The following is a 20,000-nucleotide window of genomic DNA, read 5'->3' on the forward strand; positions in this document are numbered from 1 at the left end:
CCAGATGCCTTGCCCTGCCTGCTTTCCACAAGCTTCCAGCCTAGCCGGTTTCCCGAAGTCCTCAAGTTCAGCTGGCCTCCCACAACAGGGCTCAAAATTGCGACCATTTTGGTTGCATATGCGCCCCAAATTTAAGCTATGCGACCTCATAATATATATGTGGGAGCATTCATGCGACTGCATATAATGATTGTAGTGCTCCCTGTTTTTTTGTTTTTTGTTTTTTTCTAAAAATGTGGTAAAATCGCTCTTCCCTGCCGCTATATTGGTTCATATTATTTGTCAATCACTCAAGACTTTCCGCTGTCAGATGACAGGGAGGGAGCTTTTATGACCACAGCAAATGCAAACGGCTGAAGAGTGAAAAGTGCACTGACTCTCGATGCGTTGCATGCACTGCGTGTTCAGCCAACACAATCTCACGGCAGTTCATAACATTTTCATACGTTTCCTCGTGAGATCAGGCTGCAACAGCGCAAATGTCCGCTAAAACACCATCGGCAAATAAGCTCGCATTTACTGAGTTTAAACTGATGCGGGTTATAACAGAGAGCAGTATTGCGCCGGTGGTCATCGGGAGAATCCTGCTCTGCCCCCCTCATATTGACTCGCTTGCTTTCCTGCAAACACAGAAAAATGTAATTCAGCGCGTAACGAGGCCGAGCATTAAAACCACACAAACCCAAACCAAAACTTTTATAAGTGAGACTTTTCTTCCTTTCTTTTGTCGTTCTTTCTTGAGGTGTTTATTATGTTTCTATTTTATTACTGATGACTGCTGTGCAGCTTTCAGCATTGAATTGAATGATTCATTATATTGTTTGTTTTGTAGCAGAAATAGTATTGATTAAATTGACACGCATATAAAAACAATAATATAAAATAAATATTTCTTACTGCAATGCTTCATTTGTGTTTGATGCAAACCATCAATTTATTTTTCATAAAGGAACAGACTTTATATAGCAGATAACTTACATTAAAGCACATTCAAGGCAGCATGATGATGAGAAATATAATCCATTATTAGTATTATTGTCATCATCATCATCATTAATATTTTATAATTATTAGACATTCATTGTGGAATTATTGCACAATATTAAGTCATCACAGCATTAGTTAGATAGTTGTTTCTGGGTTTTGTTAGTCCCAATTGATGTTGTTTTCAAATACAATAAATCCCTTAATATACAATTTGCAGCGGTGCTCATTCATTTTTGGTGGGTGCTCCTAAATTTTTTCTGGTGCTCCTAAATATTTCAGGTTGGGAGCACCGGTGCTACCAAGTAAGAAAGTTAATTTCGAGCCCTGCACAAGTCTCCAGTCTAGCTGGCACCCTACAGGCTTCAGTCTGGCCAGCTCCCTATAGACTCCTCCAGTCTGGCCAGCAGTCCTTGGGCCGCCTGCTTTTCTGTCCCAGGCCCATCCTCCCTGGGTCGTCCCTCCTGCTCCGCCCTATATATAACTTAAAAGCAGCAGATTGTTTTCTTTGTTTTATTATGATCAACATAAAGCTGGAGCCCGATGAGAGTGTGTTCAAAATAGTACAAGCACAACATCAACATTAATCATAAACACCTTACATTTATTAGAAGATTCTAAAGAAGAAAATCACACAAACACACAATGCCTCAGTGATTCACACAACTGTTCCACAGATCACTAATCGATATCAAGGTGTCTCATGCAGCATTTTAGTGGGGTTGCATAGTTTATTTGCTCTGATACCTGGCATCTTTTAGTTTTCACCAGCGCATCAATATCAGGCGTCACATCTTAAGTTGCAGCCAGCTTCAGGAAGTGCTCTGTAACATCCACCATGAATGAAAGCTCCTGCCTACATTCTACCAAATGAAACTCTAACACTGGTTTGTCCTTTCCTTCCATGAACTGTTCAATTTCTTCTCACAAACCAAAGAAACGCCTCAGCACAGCACCTCGGCTTATCTATCTCATGCTGCAACACAAGCTTGTGGCAATGCGTAACTTTTTGATTTAGTGGATAATTCGTATAAATTAGTACAATTTAATTCATACAATTTAGTACGATTTGCTTATTAACCAATGAGGATTGGGTTTAGGGGTGGAGTTGAGTGACACACCTGATTTTTAAAATCGGACATTTTCATACAACTGAACTCGTATGAATCAGTCACTAAACTGACAAAACCTGAAATAGTTACGTTTCCTCGTGAGAATACCGACGTGTTGTACAGCAGGGCATAGATGTGCTCTTTCTCTTTGAGAAGGCTATCAAACTGACGCTGATTCAGGATCAGATGAAATGAACAGTTTGTGATTGCTATTGCGCCATCTACTGGAACAGCAGTTTCTGTTATTGATAAATTGCAGCTCATTGTTATACTTTACAGAATCATTGTAAAATCATTTGTTGACCTGATCCGGCCCGCAGGCCGTACGTTTGACACCCCTGCACTAGACTAAACTCAACATTGGCATTAATGAAGGTAAAGAAAATGATTAATGTGGTCACTGTAGAGTTAGAGAAATGGTAGAACGGTATATTTGATTGAGGAAATATATGCAGGAGAGGAGGAATTTAACTAAATATTAATATAATAATGGACATGAAGAGAAACAGAATATACTTTAGGGATAAAAGTTAATAACGATAGATTAGGACACAAGGTGTATATATACAGTATATATTAATTTATTCATTTTCCTTCTGCTTATTCCCTTATTTATCAGGGGTCGCCACAGTGGAATGAACTGCCAACTATTCTAGCACATGTTTTACACAGTGGATGCCCTTCCAGGTGAAACCTAGTACTGGGAAACACCCACACACACATAGACCTTAAGGTTAAATTAAGTGAAGCTGAGGTCAAAACTGTAATAAAGATACAGACAGAGAGTTTAAGGCAGGAACACTGGGATATAAATGACTCAGGAAGAGTGAGTCATTCAGCACAAAATAAACTTTAAACAGTCAGGAAATCGAAAGTGAAAGCAGATCTTCCATAAACAGGAAGAGTGCGGATGATCCTTAAACTGCGTTTAACCGGTGACGTTTCACCACTAACAGACTACTAACACAGCAAATAACTAATTAAAATAGTAAATAGTTGTCTAAAGTGGACGTTATCATGACAAACACATATCAAATGATTAAATCTGAAATATCTGAGGTGTCAAATCAGGGTAAAACCAACTAATGATAATCAGTGTGTATATATATATATATATATATATATATATATATATATATATATATATATATATATATATATACATATATCTGCAGTGAAATGACTGAAAGTCAGTCTGTGCTATCCCTCATCATGTGGTGTGTTTGAGTGCGGTGTTGTTAGTGAAGTGAGCATTGATTGCTATAAAGTGTGCTGTTCTTCATCTCAGTATATTGTCATCTCCAGGTGATGGTCAGCGGCTGATTGTTTGCTGAAAGCTCTGCTAATGTCTGCATTGGTGTTTTAGCTGCAGTATGGCAGAGGAGCGAGTAAAGGACTCTCTCTCAGAGAAACACAGGTATTGACTCTGTTTTTACACCATTATTTCAACACTTTCTCTGAAGAACAAACACCAACAACAATGCACTTATTTGTGTTGCTAATGCCTGATTAAATGGTCAAATGTGGGTACAATTTTCTTTTTATCTGCTTCTTGGTGATGAATGTTGGAGAACTACTGGTTTAAAGCCTGTTGTTTAGAGGCACAACTTGTCATTTGACCGTTTGTCATCAGTTGAAGTGCGAAATTTCTTAGTTTATATGGAGTGAGAGAGACCTTTGCACTCTTGTCTTGATATGTCTGAGAATATTAAAATAAGCCCCTCAGCTGTCAGAACACAGTAAACACAGTAAGTGTATTTCTGCACACACACTATAATCTGCTCTTTCACTCCACTGAACTACATATACAATGCAGAAACTGTTCAGCTCAGGCTGATCTAAAGGGTTAATGCTGACAACTGATGATCAACAGGAAAAATTCTTTCCAAACAGCACCAATCAAGACTGCATGATCAGATGCTGATATTGCTTCATTATAGGAAGTCATTGGGGTAAAAACAGCCACAAACATAACAAAAGGGTGCTACATTTGAACAACACACACAGATTAATACAGATATACATGTTAAACTTAGTGTGTAGCTCAGTGAAGGGAATTTTATTTATTTATTGTCTTTTCTACCTAGAGATCATATTAATGTTTTGTTTTTATGTTTAGGCCAATAATTAGTTTGCCCTTAATTAAACTGAACAAACTCATATTTGCTGATAAACGCTTGTAAAGGAGACTGAAGACTCTCCTGCAGTTTATTCCTCTGGTGTGTATGTGTGTTCAGTGTGAGATCAGGATCATGTGTGTTCAGCTCTGTGTCTCTCAAGAGTGACTGGTCTAAAAATCCTCCACCAGAGTTCAGTGGGGAAACACCATCATCTGCTCAAAGGTATTGTGCGTTTTACATTATTGCTCACACATGGAGTGTTTTGTGTAAAGCATCAATTCAGTAGAGAGAGTCATTCCTGAATAAATCAGTTGTTTAAATGAATCAAATGACTTTAGTGATTCATGAAGACATTTACAGACACCTGGCGTCTTATTCAGAGGATCTTTCAGTCAATATTAATATCAGATTTCTGTCAATTATTTCATTTGTGGAGCATGAAAGACGTTTTGAAGAAGTTTATAACTAAACTGTTGTGTAAATATATCTAAATAAAGGTGAAGCTTTTAAAGGTAAGTGTAGATGTGTTGTTTTGTAGCTAAAAGTGTGTATAATAATGAACTATAAATCAAACTTTCAAAGCTACTTTCTAATAATGACTTTGTGGTTGACAGTGCTTTCTAATGACAGAGACAATTGACTGTGATTTCTCAGCTTAATGTAACAGAAAACTCAAGTGACAAATCTGTCCACTGTCTCCTTATTATGAGCACTACATGTATTATTTTCAGTGTTTGTCAGATATATCTGTCTCTGTTTGCCTGTAAATGTGTAATTACAGTAGTTTTATCTGTTAACAGTGTTGAATATGAGTCAGCAGATTCAGGAGACGAGACTCACAGGAGACACAAGAGCTTCACAGACAATCTCCAGTGGATCTTCCAGGTGGGAAAAAACTCATTTATTATAAACAAATAAAATAAAAACAGTTATTTACAAATATACTGCTTAATTCAAATGTCGAGCAATTCATTTATTAAGGAATAATTGACTTCAGTTCATTGAATTCTTATAAAATTATGCACGACTGTGATACTCGTGGAGTCTCCGTTACACCTCTGTGTGCATTATTTTCTAATAAATGAACAGATTAGTCAATTATTCTGCATATCCCACCAAGTCATTTTGGTTTAATAGATGTACAAATGAGGATGGCTTGACTAAAGGCTGAGCTTGTGCTTTTGGTGAAACTCTAACAGCAGTCCAAATCTAGACTAGTCATCAATACAAAGATTATACAGACTTCACACATGTAGTCATTCTGTTGCTGTAAAATAATGAACATCATTCAGCATTCATAAATGTGCTCAATGCCTGTCTGAATCTACTCCATCTGTAAACAACTGCACACCCTATAAAGCACAGTCCTGTAGTATAATGTTGAGTAATGTATTTTCAATTGTTCAGTAGTTTGTGCATGAACAGCTGTATGCCAATGAGTGTTTTGGTTAAATATTGATCTTCTCTTTTCTTCACTCATAGAATCTTGAGAGCAAAATGATTAGATTTCTGAAGAATCAACTGGAGAAATTTAAGAAAATCTTACAAGAAGAAAACAGACAAGAGTTTGTGAACGAGTTTAATGAGAACAGAAGCATTATCACAGAAGCAGCTCTTGATCTCACACTCTTCTTCCTGAGAGAGATGAAGCAAGATCAAGCTGCTGATACTCTCCAGGGTAAGAGACTCATGGGTATCTGTCAAACTGACACTTACTAATATAGCTGGAAAAGTCAAGACTAAATCTCTCTGTTTCTTTGCTCCTGTGTTTAGGCGAGCTGTTCTTCATTAATCAGCTTAAATGTAGCCTGAAGAAGAAATATCAAAGTGTGTTTGAAGGAATTGCTCAGCAAGGAGACTCCACACTTCTGAATAACATCTACACAGATCTCTATATCACTCAGGGTGCGAGTGAACAGGTCAACACTGAACATGAGATCAGACAGATTGAAGCTGCTTCCAGACGTCATCAGTCACTAGAGATACAGGTTGAATGCAAACATTTGTTTGAAGCAGCTGAACAAGACGAGCAGATCAGAACTGTCCTGACAAAAGGAGTTGCTGGCATCGGGAAATCAGTCTCTGTGCAAAGGTTTGTTCTGGATTGGGCTGAAGGGAAAGAAAATCAAGACATCAGCTTAATATTTCCTCTTCCATTCAGAGAGATGAACTTAAAGGAGAAAGAAAGACAAAGTTTAAAAGACCTCATAACTCAGTTTTTCCCAGAGACTAAAGGACTGAACCTTACAAGAAGCACACGATTCAAAGTCCTGTTCATCCTTGATGGATTGGATGAATGTCGTCTTCCTCTGAACTTTGCTGGTAATGAGACGTGTGGTGATGTATCTTCAGCAGTCTCTCTGGATGTTCTCCTGACGAACCTCATCAAGGGAAATCTGCTTCCTTCTGCTCTCATCTGGATCACCAGCAGACCAGCAGCTGCCAGTAAGATTCCTGCTGACTGTATCGACCGGCTGACAGAGATACGAGGATTCAATGATGCCCAAAAGGAGGAGTACTTCAGAAAGAGACTCACAGATCAGAATCAGGCCAGAGAAATCATTGATCACATTAAACAGTCAAAGAGTCTCTTTATTATGTGCCACATCCCAGTCTTCTGCTGGATTTCAGCCATTGTTCTCCAGAACATACTGAAACTGAAACACAGGGCTCATGCTGAAACACTGCAGGAATCTCCCAAGACTCTGACACAGATGTACACACACTTTCTCCGCTTTCAGATCCAGCAGAGCAGGAGAAAGTATGATGGAGAAAACACAGCAGATGTCTCCTGGGATCCAAACCTCATCCTTTCACTGGGGAAACTGGCCTTCCAGCAGCTGGACAGAAACAATGTGATCTTCTATGAGAGCGATCTGCAAGACTGTGGCATTGACGTCTATAAGGCATCTGTGTACTCAGGCATATGTACCCAGATCTTTAAGAAGGAGACAGGATTTGTTCTTCATACCATGTACTGCTTTCTTCACTTGAGCATTCAGGAGTTCATTGCAGCCCTTTATCAACATCTGTTTCTCGACAATGACAAAACACAAGCAGAAAAAAGCAGAGATGAGATCATGATTGATTTCCTGAAGACTGCAGTTGACAAGGCTCTGGAAAGTGAGAATGGACATCTGGACCTTTACCTTCGCTTCCTTCTTGGTCTGTCACTCCAGTCCAGTCGACAACTCTTACGAGGACTGTTGACACAGCAGGATGACAGAGACCAGAGCAAAGAGGAAATAATTGCCTACATCAAGCAGAAACTTGAAGGGAATCTGTCTCCAGAGAGATCCATCAATCTGTTCTACTGTCTGAATGAACTGAACGACCAAACTCTGCTGAAAGAGATTCAGTCTCACCTCAGTAGAGGAAGTCTGTCATCTGCTCACCTTTCACCTGCCCAGTGGTCTGCTCTGGTCTTTGTGTTGTTGACCTCAGAGGAGGAGCTGGAGGAGTTTAAGCTTCAGAAATTCCAGAGATCAGACGAGTGTCTCATCAGACTATCAGCAGTCATCAAAACCTCCAAAAGAGCTCTGTAAGTCAAAGTGCTTCTTTCATCTAAGAAATATACATTTGCTGATATTAAATAATACTATAAACTCAAGCAGAAGTTTGAAGCATCACTTCATTTCCTCATGCTGTTTCTCTTGTCTAGTCTTGATTTAAGATTGTTTAGATATTTTGGACTGGAAACGAGACGAGATGAAAAGCTTTATTTGCAGTTCAGCTCTATATGACAGATAAAACAACAGATGAAAAATGAATGATCCAGTGAATAAAAACGTCTTTAGTCTTGCAATGCAGAGTAACTCTACCACCGCTGCTTTACTGCTGTTATTAACCCTTTTGCTGGTGGACTTAAAATATTCTGGATCCAGGAGTCAGTTTTGCTAGGCGATCATTATTTTAGAAGGCTCACTCTTAATGTTTCCATGGCACAGCCACAATAGCGCTGTATGACAGATGTAGCCCTTTTACTTAGTTTTGTTTCTATGTTTTAATTAAACCTATTCACACGCTTGCTCATCCTGTCATCAACTACCTGTTATCCCAATTCACTATAACGTGTAAGTGATTGTGATCTATAATGTGAGATGAGCGTCGCGTTTGATTCATTTATAACAGCAGAACACGCAGGATTCAGCACGTAAATTCACCAGTTACTCCACAAATGCTTGCAAGTGAGTGTCTGGTGAACTTAGAGAAGAATAGATTCAACTTTATAGTTACTTACACCCTGTGTATCAGATATGAATAAAACTCATCAGCAATTTATATTTGAATGAATTGTTGGACTTTCTTAGACTTTCTTGTGTGTTTCACAAATTCTAAATGTCTTGTTTTACTAGTGCTTGTGTGTATTTACATGTAAATGTTTATTTAAAACATAAAATAAGCATTAGGCGGTTAAAACGCTGCATAATTGTGATGATAAGACACGTCTTTCAGCTCCACAAACAAAACTGTAAAGTGCCATAGACATCAAACTTGCGGGCCGCACTAACATTAAAATTTTGAATGAAGGCGGGGCCACAAACTATCGTCCCAAGAGTATCAGACCACGGGTTTTTGAACCCTGCTGTAGAAGCAGCGCACGGCTCCCACACTGCCCCCTATTGACGAGCACTCACAACTATAGCTGTCAAACAAAACTACCGGTACTAAAAAAATTTCAGAATTGTATTGTTTTGAGAGCTAATGTATCGCTATGCTTTTATAGTATCGGTATATCATGCTACACTACTGTTAGTACGTACAACCATAAATGTGAAATCTGGTGTCCTTTTCATGAGCAAGCATTGTTAATCAATGAGGTCCCAGATGACCACATCAATATTGTGTTTGTCCTCTACACAGGCTACAGAGCTGTAATCTCACTGTTCAGTGCTTTGAGAGTTTGTCTTCAGCTCTACAATCCTCAAACTGTGTGCTGAGAGAGCTGGACCTGAGTAACAATGACCTGCAGAATTCAGGAGTAAAGAAGATCTCTGATGGACTGAAGAGTCAACACTGTAAATTGGACACACTGAGGTCTGAATTAAAACACCTGATTTACTATTTTATTTGTTTCTTTGTTATTTGTTTTTATTACATCAAATGAATCACTGAACGTCACACTGTTAACATAATCTGTGTTCTTCTTTCTCAGATATGTCATGTGTAAACTCACTGTTCAGTGCTGTGAGAGTTTGTCTTCAGCTCTACAATCCTCAAACTGTGTGCTGAGAGAGCTGGACCTGAGTAACAATGACCTGCAGGATTCAGGAGTGAAGAAGCTCTCTGATGGACTGAAGAGTCAACACTGTAAACTGGAGATACTGAGGTCTGAGTTAGGGCAACTCATTGATTGATTTTGTAGGGTCCACCCAGTTGGCCCCATGCCGGTGTCCACTGGTGGATGAAGGTTCAATGCCTGTTCGGTCTTTCCAGTGCACAATGTTGATTTACCTTAAATTTAACTAATATCTGACGCCAATTTTAGTATGAGGTGGTTTAGAATATTAAAATATTTATCTTTAGTTTTATCTGACTCCAATCATAAAACATTAAGAAGATTATATCAATATGTAATTTAGATAAATGTTTGAACCTTTTGTCTTCACTAGTAACTATTACATCCGTTCATTCGGGTGCTCATGTCGCTCAGAGAAATCGCCTCGGCCGAAGGCGTCCCTCACGGTCACACTGCGGTCAGTCTTGAATATTAAACAGAGGTAATTAACTAATACTTTAGATAGCCGCTTCCAGCGCGCTCGTTCTAAAGTACTTTTGGTTAGTCCTGCTTAGATGTACACTCTTGAGTAAAGACAATCATCATTTCTAATTAGAGGTTAGGGCATTAATATAAATGTACCCGACTACTGGACTCTATAGTAACTTTGGTTTTCACCAAGCCCATGGTTTCCCATATGAACTTAATTTAGAATAATATTACCTTCAAACAAAGGTCGGGTACCCAATCTAGGTTAGTCGTGCAACACCTTGTTGTCCTAGAGGGAAGTTAACGCTCTTTCCACCTGAGTTCTTCACTTGAATCAATATCAAGAGTCAGTCGGATCCCTAAAACACAAATAGTGTGCCCAATGCTCCATCTCAACTGGATTCTAGTCCGTCCACTGACCTGACGCAAGACATGCGGAAACAAGGATACAGCGTAATCTACTTGAACTAATAATTACAGAGTGAGCAAAATATGGTCAAACATTACAATTTATTAGTCAGGGAAATGTATTATGCCAATTCAATCAGTCAATTCATAAATGATCAATACAAAACATCAAATTATCAAAGATAAATCCAAGATGAAAAGATGCATACCTGACTTAAAAAATATACATAACATGGAGCGTAAGCTCCATGTTATGGGCTGATCTGGGTAGGCAGAATCGCCCTGAGCCTTTCTCAAACCTTACCTTAAATAATCCAAGAATCCCCTAAAGGAAGTTGTGTGTGTATAACAAAAGGCATTCACACTTACTGGAAAAGTCACACCCTTCATAGTGGTTGAAAAGATGCCTGAAGTTATATATTTATTGTTTTGATTATGTCTATTTCTGAGAGAATGAGACCATTGTACCAATCGCACTGAGACATTTCAAATGACATCAAACATGATAGATAAAGTCACTTTGATTAATTTAGAACATTTAGACTTTGAAATGACCATATGTGTGAGTTGGGGTGGTTGAAGCCGAGTTTCAGCCGATTCAGATGTAAATGTATGGGGAGCTGGCTTTTCCCGCATTCCCACCTGCTGGGTTGTGGAGTCAATTGTCTCTGTTTTCGGCTCATGTTTGAATTGTCAAAGACATCAGAATATTTGTAATATCTCAATTCTTACAATTTGTTTTATTTTACATCAGATAAGTTACTAAAATTCACAGTGTCAATGTAATCTATCTTTCTTCTCAGATTGGTCATGTGTAATCTCACTGCTCAGTCCTGTGAGAGTTTGTCTTCAGCTCTACAATCCTCAAGCTGTGTGCTGAGAGAGCTGGACCTGAGTATCAATGACCTGCAGGATTCAGGAGTGAAGAAGCTCTCTGATGGACTGAAGAGTCAACACTGTAAACTGGAGATACTGAGGTAAATACTCTTCCACTCAACAGCAACAACAAAAACATAGTTACATATTGGTTTATCAAATATGGGAAGCCCCTTTCCCCACTCAGTGTGTTGGCAGATTATATGGGTGTGATTTAATTCAAATCTATACAAATGTGTGTGTATAGACAAATGTATTTAAAAGCATTACTGAGTAAAATACAAAAATTGTGTAAAATACTTCTTCTAATATACAGAACTGTATGACTGTATTTAAAGATTATTTCAAGAGTTCACACTTAGATACTGTTTGACAACTTGTTAGCAAGTTAGCAGGTTTGGCATGCTGTCCCGGGAGAGAACCCTGAGCTCGGAGATAGTTGAGCCCAGGGCTCCCGCCAGGTCCATAAAGCATGTGAGGGGAGTACGAGGTCAGGTGTTCTCGAGAGCTCCCCTCAGCAAAAGAGGAAAGGAGGAGAAGGGGTGGATGGGGGGTTTCTTCGGAAAACGAAGATAGGGGTGTAGATCTCAGCTAGGTTATTATAGTGAGTTTGGATCGATCTGATTGGCTAGCTAATGAGTGTAGATGAGTGGCCAGCTGCAGTCAATCATATCACGTGCTCCTCTCGAAATTAGTTTGTGAAACTTCATTTCAAGAGTTCACACTTAGATACTGTTTGACAACTTGTTAGCAAGTTAGCAGGTTTGGCATGCTGTCCCGGGAGAGAACCCTGAGCTCGGAGATAGTTGAGCCCAGGGCTCCCGCCAGGTCCATAAAGCATGTGAGGGGAGTACGAGGTCAGGTGTTCTCGAGAGCTCCCCAAATGCATGAGACTCGGGACAGCAGCCGTGTATTCGAAGAAACTCCCCGAAAGGCTTGAAATGCTATATCCGGCTGCTGGATATAGTGGTTGAAAAGAAAGCGAAGGGGGCTCCGATGGGAGCAAGGGTGATACAGGCTCCTGCGGGAACCCGAGCAGAGTAGGCATGGGCTATGAATACTCCTGCTGGAGTAGAGACTTAAGGAAACCCCTGCGGGGGTCAGTTCTGTGGGGTGGACGGGGATCCAGTTGGAGTCAAATGATAAGAAGTTGGAAGTGAGTACTCCGGCTGGATGGGGGGTGACGAGGGGCGGGGGGGGGAGTCAGGGGCTCCAAAGGAGAAATTGCTCGAGGAACACTCCTTGCGGAGATAGAGCTGTGAGGTGACAGCACTATATATAAATATATATGTATATGTGATATATAGATATATATATATATAATGGGGAAAACTAAGGCCTTGGGAGGGCGATTTTACTTGACTCCAGCGGGAGTCTAGCTCTTTTGGGCTCTCCAGCGGGAGATAGAGCTGCAAGTGCCATCTCCAGCTAGGGACGGGAAGGATGGAGGGCGGGTGGAGGCCCCAGCTGAAGGGTGAGTGGCGGTTGGGCGATGACCCCTGCGGGGGTCGAATGCTCGGGAGCAACTCTTGCGAGAGTTAGAGCTTGAGGGTGACAGCACTATATATAAATATATATGTATATGTGGTATATAGATATATATATATATATATAATGGGGAAAACTAAGGCCTTGGGGGGGGCGATTTTACTTGACTCCAGCGGGAGTCTAGCTCTTTTGGGCTCTCCAGCGGGAGATAGAGCTGCAAGTGCCATCTCCAGCTAGGGACGGGAAGGATGGAGGGCGGGTGGAGGCCCCAGCTGAAGGGTGAGTGGCGGTTGGGCGATGACCCCTGCGGGGGTCGAATGCTCGGGAGCAACTCTTGTGAGAGTTAGAGCTTGAGGGTGACAGCACTATATATAAATATATATTTATATGCGTGGGTGCATATAGATATATAGATATATAAATAAATTTAAAAAATAAAAGATAAATGTGAAAAATAAATAAGAATAAAGAAAAATAATGGTCTAGGGCCAGGGAGGGTCAGTGACGTGACTCGTGCTCGTGTCACAGCTCGGGGTTGGGTGAGCTATTTTGGTCAACTCCAGTAGGAGTCAGGAGAGATGAGGGGGAGATGGAGACGCCTACTGGAGGGTGACGGGCATAATAGGTGCTCTGGGAGTGTTCCTGCGGGAACAGAGCATGAGGGTGGCAGCACTACATATAAATTAATATTTATATGCGTGGGTGCATATGAATATGAATTTATATAAATAAAATCAAACAGAGAGAATAAATAAATAAGGCTATATTATATAGCATTATAAGAAATGATATATAATATATAAAAAGCTAGGGCTGGGGCAAGGCTAATATGATTCCTGCAGGAATCGAAGCTCTGTGTAACATTGTACGGGGTTCGGAGCCTTGGGGCGGGGTCCTACAGAAGTCCTAAAAATGGGGTGGGGGCAGTGGAGACTTCTGTGGCAGCGGCCTGGGGGGGCGGGGTGACAAGGGGGGGGGTGGGGGGGGGTGGGGCTTGGGCAGGAGGAACTTCAACTTGTAGTTAGGGGAGTGACTAGGGAGAGAAAGTTGAGTGCAACTCAAGCTATAAGAAGGAAAGGCAGTTAGGAGGCTGGGTCATGCCCGCGCCCTTGCGTGGTTGGGTAGCTCTTCCACTCCTAGGGAGCTGGCATAGCCGGGTCTTGTCATATCCCTGGATTATGCCTGTGCCCTTGGCCGCTGAAATTAGCGTGTCTGCTGGTAAGGGTCCTCAGAGCTTCCTTGAGATGGCTGTGGCTCAGCTTAAATGTAAGAATTAAAGGCGTCAGAAGACCGCCTTCCAAGTGTTTGTATGTGTTGTTAAGATAGCCCTTGTGTGCAGCTGTGGTGGCATTGTGAATTAGCAATAGGATCTAAAAAGGAGCCGTATGCGAGTTTGTGCAATTTTTTTTTTTTTTTAATTCCCCTTAATAACTCTTGATAGAGTTGTCTTGGATGTGTTTGTGGAGGTATGAGGTGTATAGTCTGAATGCAAGCGGGGAAGTGTTGAGTGGGGAATGGGATATTGGATGAGCTGGGCAGTGAGGAACTATTGATATGTTCTGGGGTTACATATGGATCTTGATCCAATTTGTATGCAGTGGTTATGGGATATCATCTCAAAAGGAGGGATGGCTCTGCTTCCGGTACCAGTTTCTGGAAATAAGCAAGAAAGAGAGTTAGCAATTCTTATGCAACTAGGAACATGATACAGCCGTTATAATGAATCGTTTTTGGTTAAAGTCCAAATGCAGCGATGGTGAAGCCGCTTTAAGCATAATGATAACGCCCTTATTAGAGCAGTGACCAGCGGCTTCGTTGTAACGGTGCTGTGTAAAGAGGATATACTGGGGATGAATTGGATCGCTTATAAATGAATGGGTAGCTATTCCAGCGCTAAGGAAGTAAAACATGAAGCGGACCCCGCGTTTTTAGCGCCGCTCGGAGACGCGCTGCGTCTCGCCGTGTGTTTGGAATTCTTGACATGTTCAGTCGGGGTGCGTGCTCCGGCGCAGCCGTCAGCCATTAATATCCAGCTGTTGTCCGCAGTGCCCAGCCTCACTTTAGAGCAATTGTATTCTACGGCGCCGCGGAGCGCTATTGTACATTTAAATAGTTTCATTAAATAAATATTAATTATGTGTGTCTGGTTTGTATTGGCCTACCATCCCTTGACATGAGCGCGCGCGTCGCAGCGCCATGCGGCGCCTCCGTTGCGCTCCTCCTTTCAGGCCGGGACTGTTACGGCCGAGAATGGATAGATACTGCATCTACTACAGGGACCGGTGCTGCGAGTTGAAGGAGGCGAGTGACGGAAAGCCATCCCTTCGGGATACTGCGCGTGAGTTTTTAGTGTCCTAGGTTGGACAGCAGTTTGAGCTTATCGTGAACTTGGTTTTCAAGGATAAAAGAGAGCTAATTCAAGTCGATTAAATTAGATTAAGAAGCTTGTAAATTATTATTTTTATTTCAATTGATGCTTAAGAATTCTAGACGGGCTTGGCCGGACGTTCATCCGCGATGGGGATGCCAATATTAGAAACCTGTCACGAGGTTTTGGCTCGAAGATATTATGGGGGAGATATAAGGAAATTATCTAAAAGATAAACTACGTGCAAACGCCGTGGTTATTGGTGAGAATCCAGCGAATGCTTAAAAGCGTGGATGAATGGGCTCAGGCCCGGTGCTACGGGGGGCGAAGGGAGGCATTGCCCCCTCAGAAGAATTTGAGCCCCTCAGTTTTCATAAAGGATTATTCACTCTAAAAATTATTTCAGTATTTCATTAACACTCCCGTCATCCCGACCTTCAGACACGTTTAAATATTTTATAATATGAAATGGCAATTAAATTGTGAAATTGTGAGCTCCTATTCCAGAGATGTGGTCCCCGCATCAGGTCAGGTGCGTCCGTATAAACGTGCACACTGCGATGAAGGGGCACTCAACTCACGCAGGAAAAACTGGACTAGTGAATGACATGAGGCTATGGCAGCCTAAGTAAATACATGTTTTGGTTAACTAAATCTTTAAACACAATTCTCTAAAGATCTAAAGAGAAACGCAAAATAATATTGCCGTTAAATTAATTTAGGCAAAAACGCGACAATCTGCTCTGTACATTAGTTTTTAGTTATGTAGCTTATTAAAATGTTTAGTTCACTATAATCCCATAGTAGTCTACACTATAGGCTTAATTATTGTTTAAATGTATTATTTTCTTTATTATCAATATTAATAAAATTGACGAAGCACATTTTGACATGCTAAAGCGCACTTTACAGTTGTGTAAAGAAACATCCCATTATTTAGCAGCAGTTAAGACACAATAAAATGCCTTTACGTTTAAGTGATCGGTCTGCAAGTCGAGTTACTGTGCTATAGATTAAATCAGTGCGCAAGTGGATTTGCAGATCATCCTCTCACTTTTACTGTGAGTAGGCTAAATGATAATTTATAAAATATTTAAGGCTATACTGCTATTTGCTCATGCAAAATTAAACCCCAGAAAACATTGTAGGCTTGTATATGAGGCGTGATAACTCGGTTATGCGGATTTCACAATTAGTTATTGCCGGTTAAACGAATCTGACCGTGGATTAGCTTGCATGGGCATCTACCCAAAACTTCAACGTTTATGGCCTATTATTGAAATAAAATGAAGAAAATAAGGTGAATAAAATATGATTAAAATCACTGTTGACGCTGAAGCTATCTGCGTTAATAGAAGGTATTGCGTAACCTTCGATAACTAAATAATTAGCCAAACTGCAAAATATTAATACTAAAGTAGGCTATATTAATATTTAATTGCTTTAGGTCAGTAACTCAGGCAGTAATGCAAAGTAATAATAAATGTGAATAAGGCCTTAATGAAAGGATATATCCTGGCGCCGGGCCTGTATGGGCTACTTCTGCGTCCGCATATTAAACGGACTGCTTAATAGAATTAAAATCTCCGATTAATGCCGAAATTCGGAGGAGATGCCCGAATCAGGTTTTAATTTAAAACAAGGAAATGTTGACTTGCAAGCCAATTTGCCGCCGTCTAGATTCATCAGAGAGATTGCTTGTTTAATGCTGTGATGATTTAAAGCGTCATGTTATGCGGAATGATGCTATTAAAACTGAAAAAGGGTGGAATATATGAGGTGATTAAAGAGCCGTAATTAGACGTTTTTTAGAAACGTTCTAATGCTCTTTCCAGTAGGGTTGATGAATGTGCTAAACTGGGATCGAGAAAAAGGGACCGATCGTGAATTGTTGATCTCTTTCTCGGATAAAAGCTCTTTGATTTCTGGTTCAGCGTTGGTGGAGAGCTAGTGAGGTTGTATGGAAAGGGAGCGCCGAGATACCGGGCTGGGATCCGTTTAACAGACCTGAAATGAGAAATACAGAAAAATTAGATTAGGGTGCAAACATAGATCAATAAAAGATTAAACATATAGGCAGAACTCGACAAGTAATTTCAGTTTCCATGAGACTATCGCCGTCGTAGTTGCAAGTGTGTAGAAGTGAAAGGAGGGAAGGCGGGGATATAGCGAGGTAGGATGGATAATTCTTAGTGCTGGGTTAATGTAGGAGATTTGGAAGAATAGATAAGAGGTCAGGATCGCTGAAAGAGGCAGGCTGGAGTTGTACTGGATTGGTGAGCTGCAATCTGGAAGGGTGAGGTGGAAATCCAGGAGTTGCGTTGATGTCCGGATATAGTCTTATTCATGTTTATTTAAATAGTAAAGACTGCAGGATGTCCGATTCCGAGATTGCTTTAATGCTTTCCTTACTGTCCCGGAAGATTTTGCAGGGATATTGTCTGTTTGGGATAGGGGTGTAGCAGGAGCGCGTAGTTGTTATGTCGTAGGGGGGCGGAGTCGGTGAAGACGTGGATTCGTAAGGTCTTTCTGGGTTTAATGCAGCGGCTTGTAATCATGGTTGCGGCGTCTAGGAGATTGGAAGAATTTAATAACAGTCGTTTGTTGGATGTGAGAGACGCATGATGATGCTGGAGAAAGTACGTGGCGGAGATTGAGATTGTGTTGTGTTCTGGCTGGAGTGGATAGGCCTTCGACCTCTTGTTGGAGCCTCGGTCTCGAGCCGACTTCGCGGCTGAGCTGGGTGTTGTTGAGGCGGGGCTGGTGTTTCGGGGAGCGCGGAGCTTTCCTTCTTGTCTGTAGCTGCGTTGTTGCTCTTGAGATCTCAGACGTCCACTGTTGTTGTCGTTTTTGTAGATGCTGACGATGATGGAAATGGTGGTGTGGTATTGTAGTTGAAAATAGTAGGAGGTCAGTTTGTCCTTGAGTAGCTTTCGGAGGAGCTAGAGAGGACCTGTCGTCAGCTTCTTCGGAAAACGAAGATAGGGGTGTAGATCTCAGCTAGGTTATTATAGTGAGTTTGGATCGATCTGATTGGCTAGCTAATGAGTGTAGATGAGTGGCCAGCTGCAGTCAATCATATCACGTGCTCCTCTCGAAATTAGTTTGTGAAACTTCATTTAGATGAATAGTCTGTAAATTCTGTACTCATATTTTGTTTATATTTGCGTTAGTTTATTGGAAAGTTATATTTAAGAGTGTGTCAGATGTTCTGGCAATCCTGTCTAAATAAATACAAAACAGAGATAAGGACAAAGTTAACCCTGTGGGGTCTGTAAGGTTTTGGGCCCTGGTGAGGTTTTGACCTGCTCTGATGTTTGTACAGTTTGCAGTTTTCCTGAAAACATATAAAAGTCTCATCTTAATTGTCAGTCTTATTATCTAAACTGAAGAAGTGTCTTGGCCTTGTTAATATTTGAATTCAACAAAGGTGGATTGACTACAGCTCTAGTGACTCTCAGACAGGAGACAAAGACACCAAGAGATTGAGTTTGTGTGTGTTTACTTTTTTTACAATATTGTCCACAATATAATCTAAAGATGATTTAAATGGAAATAATGGAAATCAGCTCATTTTCAATTACACTTTATACTTCAAGATTTCCTTTTGAGGTCAAATGTGTCTTATTCCTCACAGCAGACTTTACAGCTTCATGTGATGTCTTATGAACTATTGCTCTGTACACTTCTACAGATGATGTCGAGTCCTTATCAGCAAACACACTCAACATGCTCTATATCAGGGCTCGATCAAGAAGGAGAGCTGATCAGGATGTGTGTGTTCATCACTGCTGTTGACATGAGCAGAAACAGCAGTCAGCATCTTCACAACACAAAGAGATGTGTGATTGTCCAACTGTGTGATGTGGACTATTGCTGTGTTTGTAGATTGTCTGGCTGTATGGTGACAGAGGAAGGCTGTGGTTTTCTGTCTTCAGCTCTGACTTCAAACCCCTCACACCTGAGAGAGCTGGATCTGAGCTACAATCATCCAGGAGATTCAGGGGTCAAGCTGCTCTCTGAACAACTGGAGGATCCAAACTACACACTGGACAAACTCAAGTATGTGGAGCAGCACTGCCTTTTTTATTGTGAATACAGATACTTTGATACTTCACTGCTCTTCTAGTGTCCAGATATGAATCAAAGCTGTTAAATATGTCAGTGCACTGGGGCAGTTCTCACATTAAGCGTGATATTATATCTCATATTAACACTGTACAGTTTCAGCATTGTAGTTGAGCAGTGAAACTTGTTCTCTACATTTCTGCTGAAGAACTGTACAGTATCAGCTCAGAGATGTGTGTGTACTGTTCTCCAAATACGTCCTGTGTATACTTTAACAGCAAGTTAAACTCTCCCTCATGAACTTCACAGACACAGAATGTCCTTTATCACACTTTAATAAGGGCGGAGTAAAACTATAAACAGGAAGAAAATAAACAATATCAATTTACATTCACAATGTGGACATAACAAAGATGTTTCTGGCAAATATCTCACATATCTTGTAATCTGGCTCTTTTCTGCTTCTAAACTAACATGAACACAAAATATCAGGCAATAAAAGTGATCAGCAGACAGTGATGCTGGTTCTGATATAGTCCAGTGACAATCACATGTTGAACAAACTCAAATAAAGCAAATGACAAAAAACTCCTAAACTAATCCTTTATAACTGAAGTATTATGAACAATAAACAGAACACAAACCCACCAAGCTTCCAAAGGGCGAGGAGGACTGCAGATTGGTCTGGATTCACTGCTCTCCAACTTAGCAATGTTTGGAGATGATGAAGAGGCATTTGACAGAAGATGAAGATCTCCATCATATTTCAAGTCATTTAACACTGAATTCTGCTTTATTATTGTGCTGCGCTTTTGTCAATTGATCATTGAATGAATCCTTCAGTCTTTATATCTGTCTGTTTCTGTGTT

At 40.7% G+C, this 20,000-nt stretch overlaps 1 protein-coding gene across 2 annotated transcripts in view; it reads left to right on the forward strand.

Moving 5' to 3' along the window:
* Positions 1 to 3,400: 3,400 nt before the first annotated feature.
* Positions 3,401 to 20,000, forward strand: part of LOC137489839 (NLR family CARD domain-containing protein 3-like) — a 22,476-nt gene continuing 5,876 nt past the window's right edge. For both annotated transcript variants that reach the window (XM_073948211.1, XM_073948210.1), the window contains exons 1-9: positions 3,401 to 3,513; positions 4,334 to 4,438; positions 5,017 to 5,101; positions 5,699 to 5,894; positions 5,990 to 7,757; positions 9,080 to 9,253; positions 9,372 to 9,545; positions 11,135 to 11,308; positions 18,952 to 19,125. In XM_073948211.1, the coding sequence (XP_073804312.1) occupies positions 3,470 to 3,513; positions 4,334 to 4,438; positions 5,017 to 5,101; positions 5,699 to 5,894; positions 5,990 to 7,757; positions 9,080 to 9,253; positions 9,372 to 9,545; positions 11,135 to 11,308; positions 18,952 to 19,125 (2,894 nt within the window). In that variant the 5' untranslated portion in view covers positions 3,401 to 3,469. The remainder of the gene's footprint in view (positions 3,514 to 4,333; positions 4,439 to 5,016; positions 5,102 to 5,698; positions 5,895 to 5,989; positions 7,758 to 9,079; positions 9,254 to 9,371; positions 9,546 to 11,134; positions 11,309 to 18,951; positions 19,126 to 20,000) is intronic.

Source organism: Danio rerio, chromosome 4 (assembly GCF_049306965.1).
Source record: "Danio rerio strain Tuebingen ecotype United States chromosome 4, GRCz12tu, whole genome shotgun sequence".
In the NCBI taxonomy this organism is placed as follows: domain Eukaryota; kingdom Metazoa; phylum Chordata; class Actinopteri; order Cypriniformes; family Danionidae; genus Danio; species Danio rerio.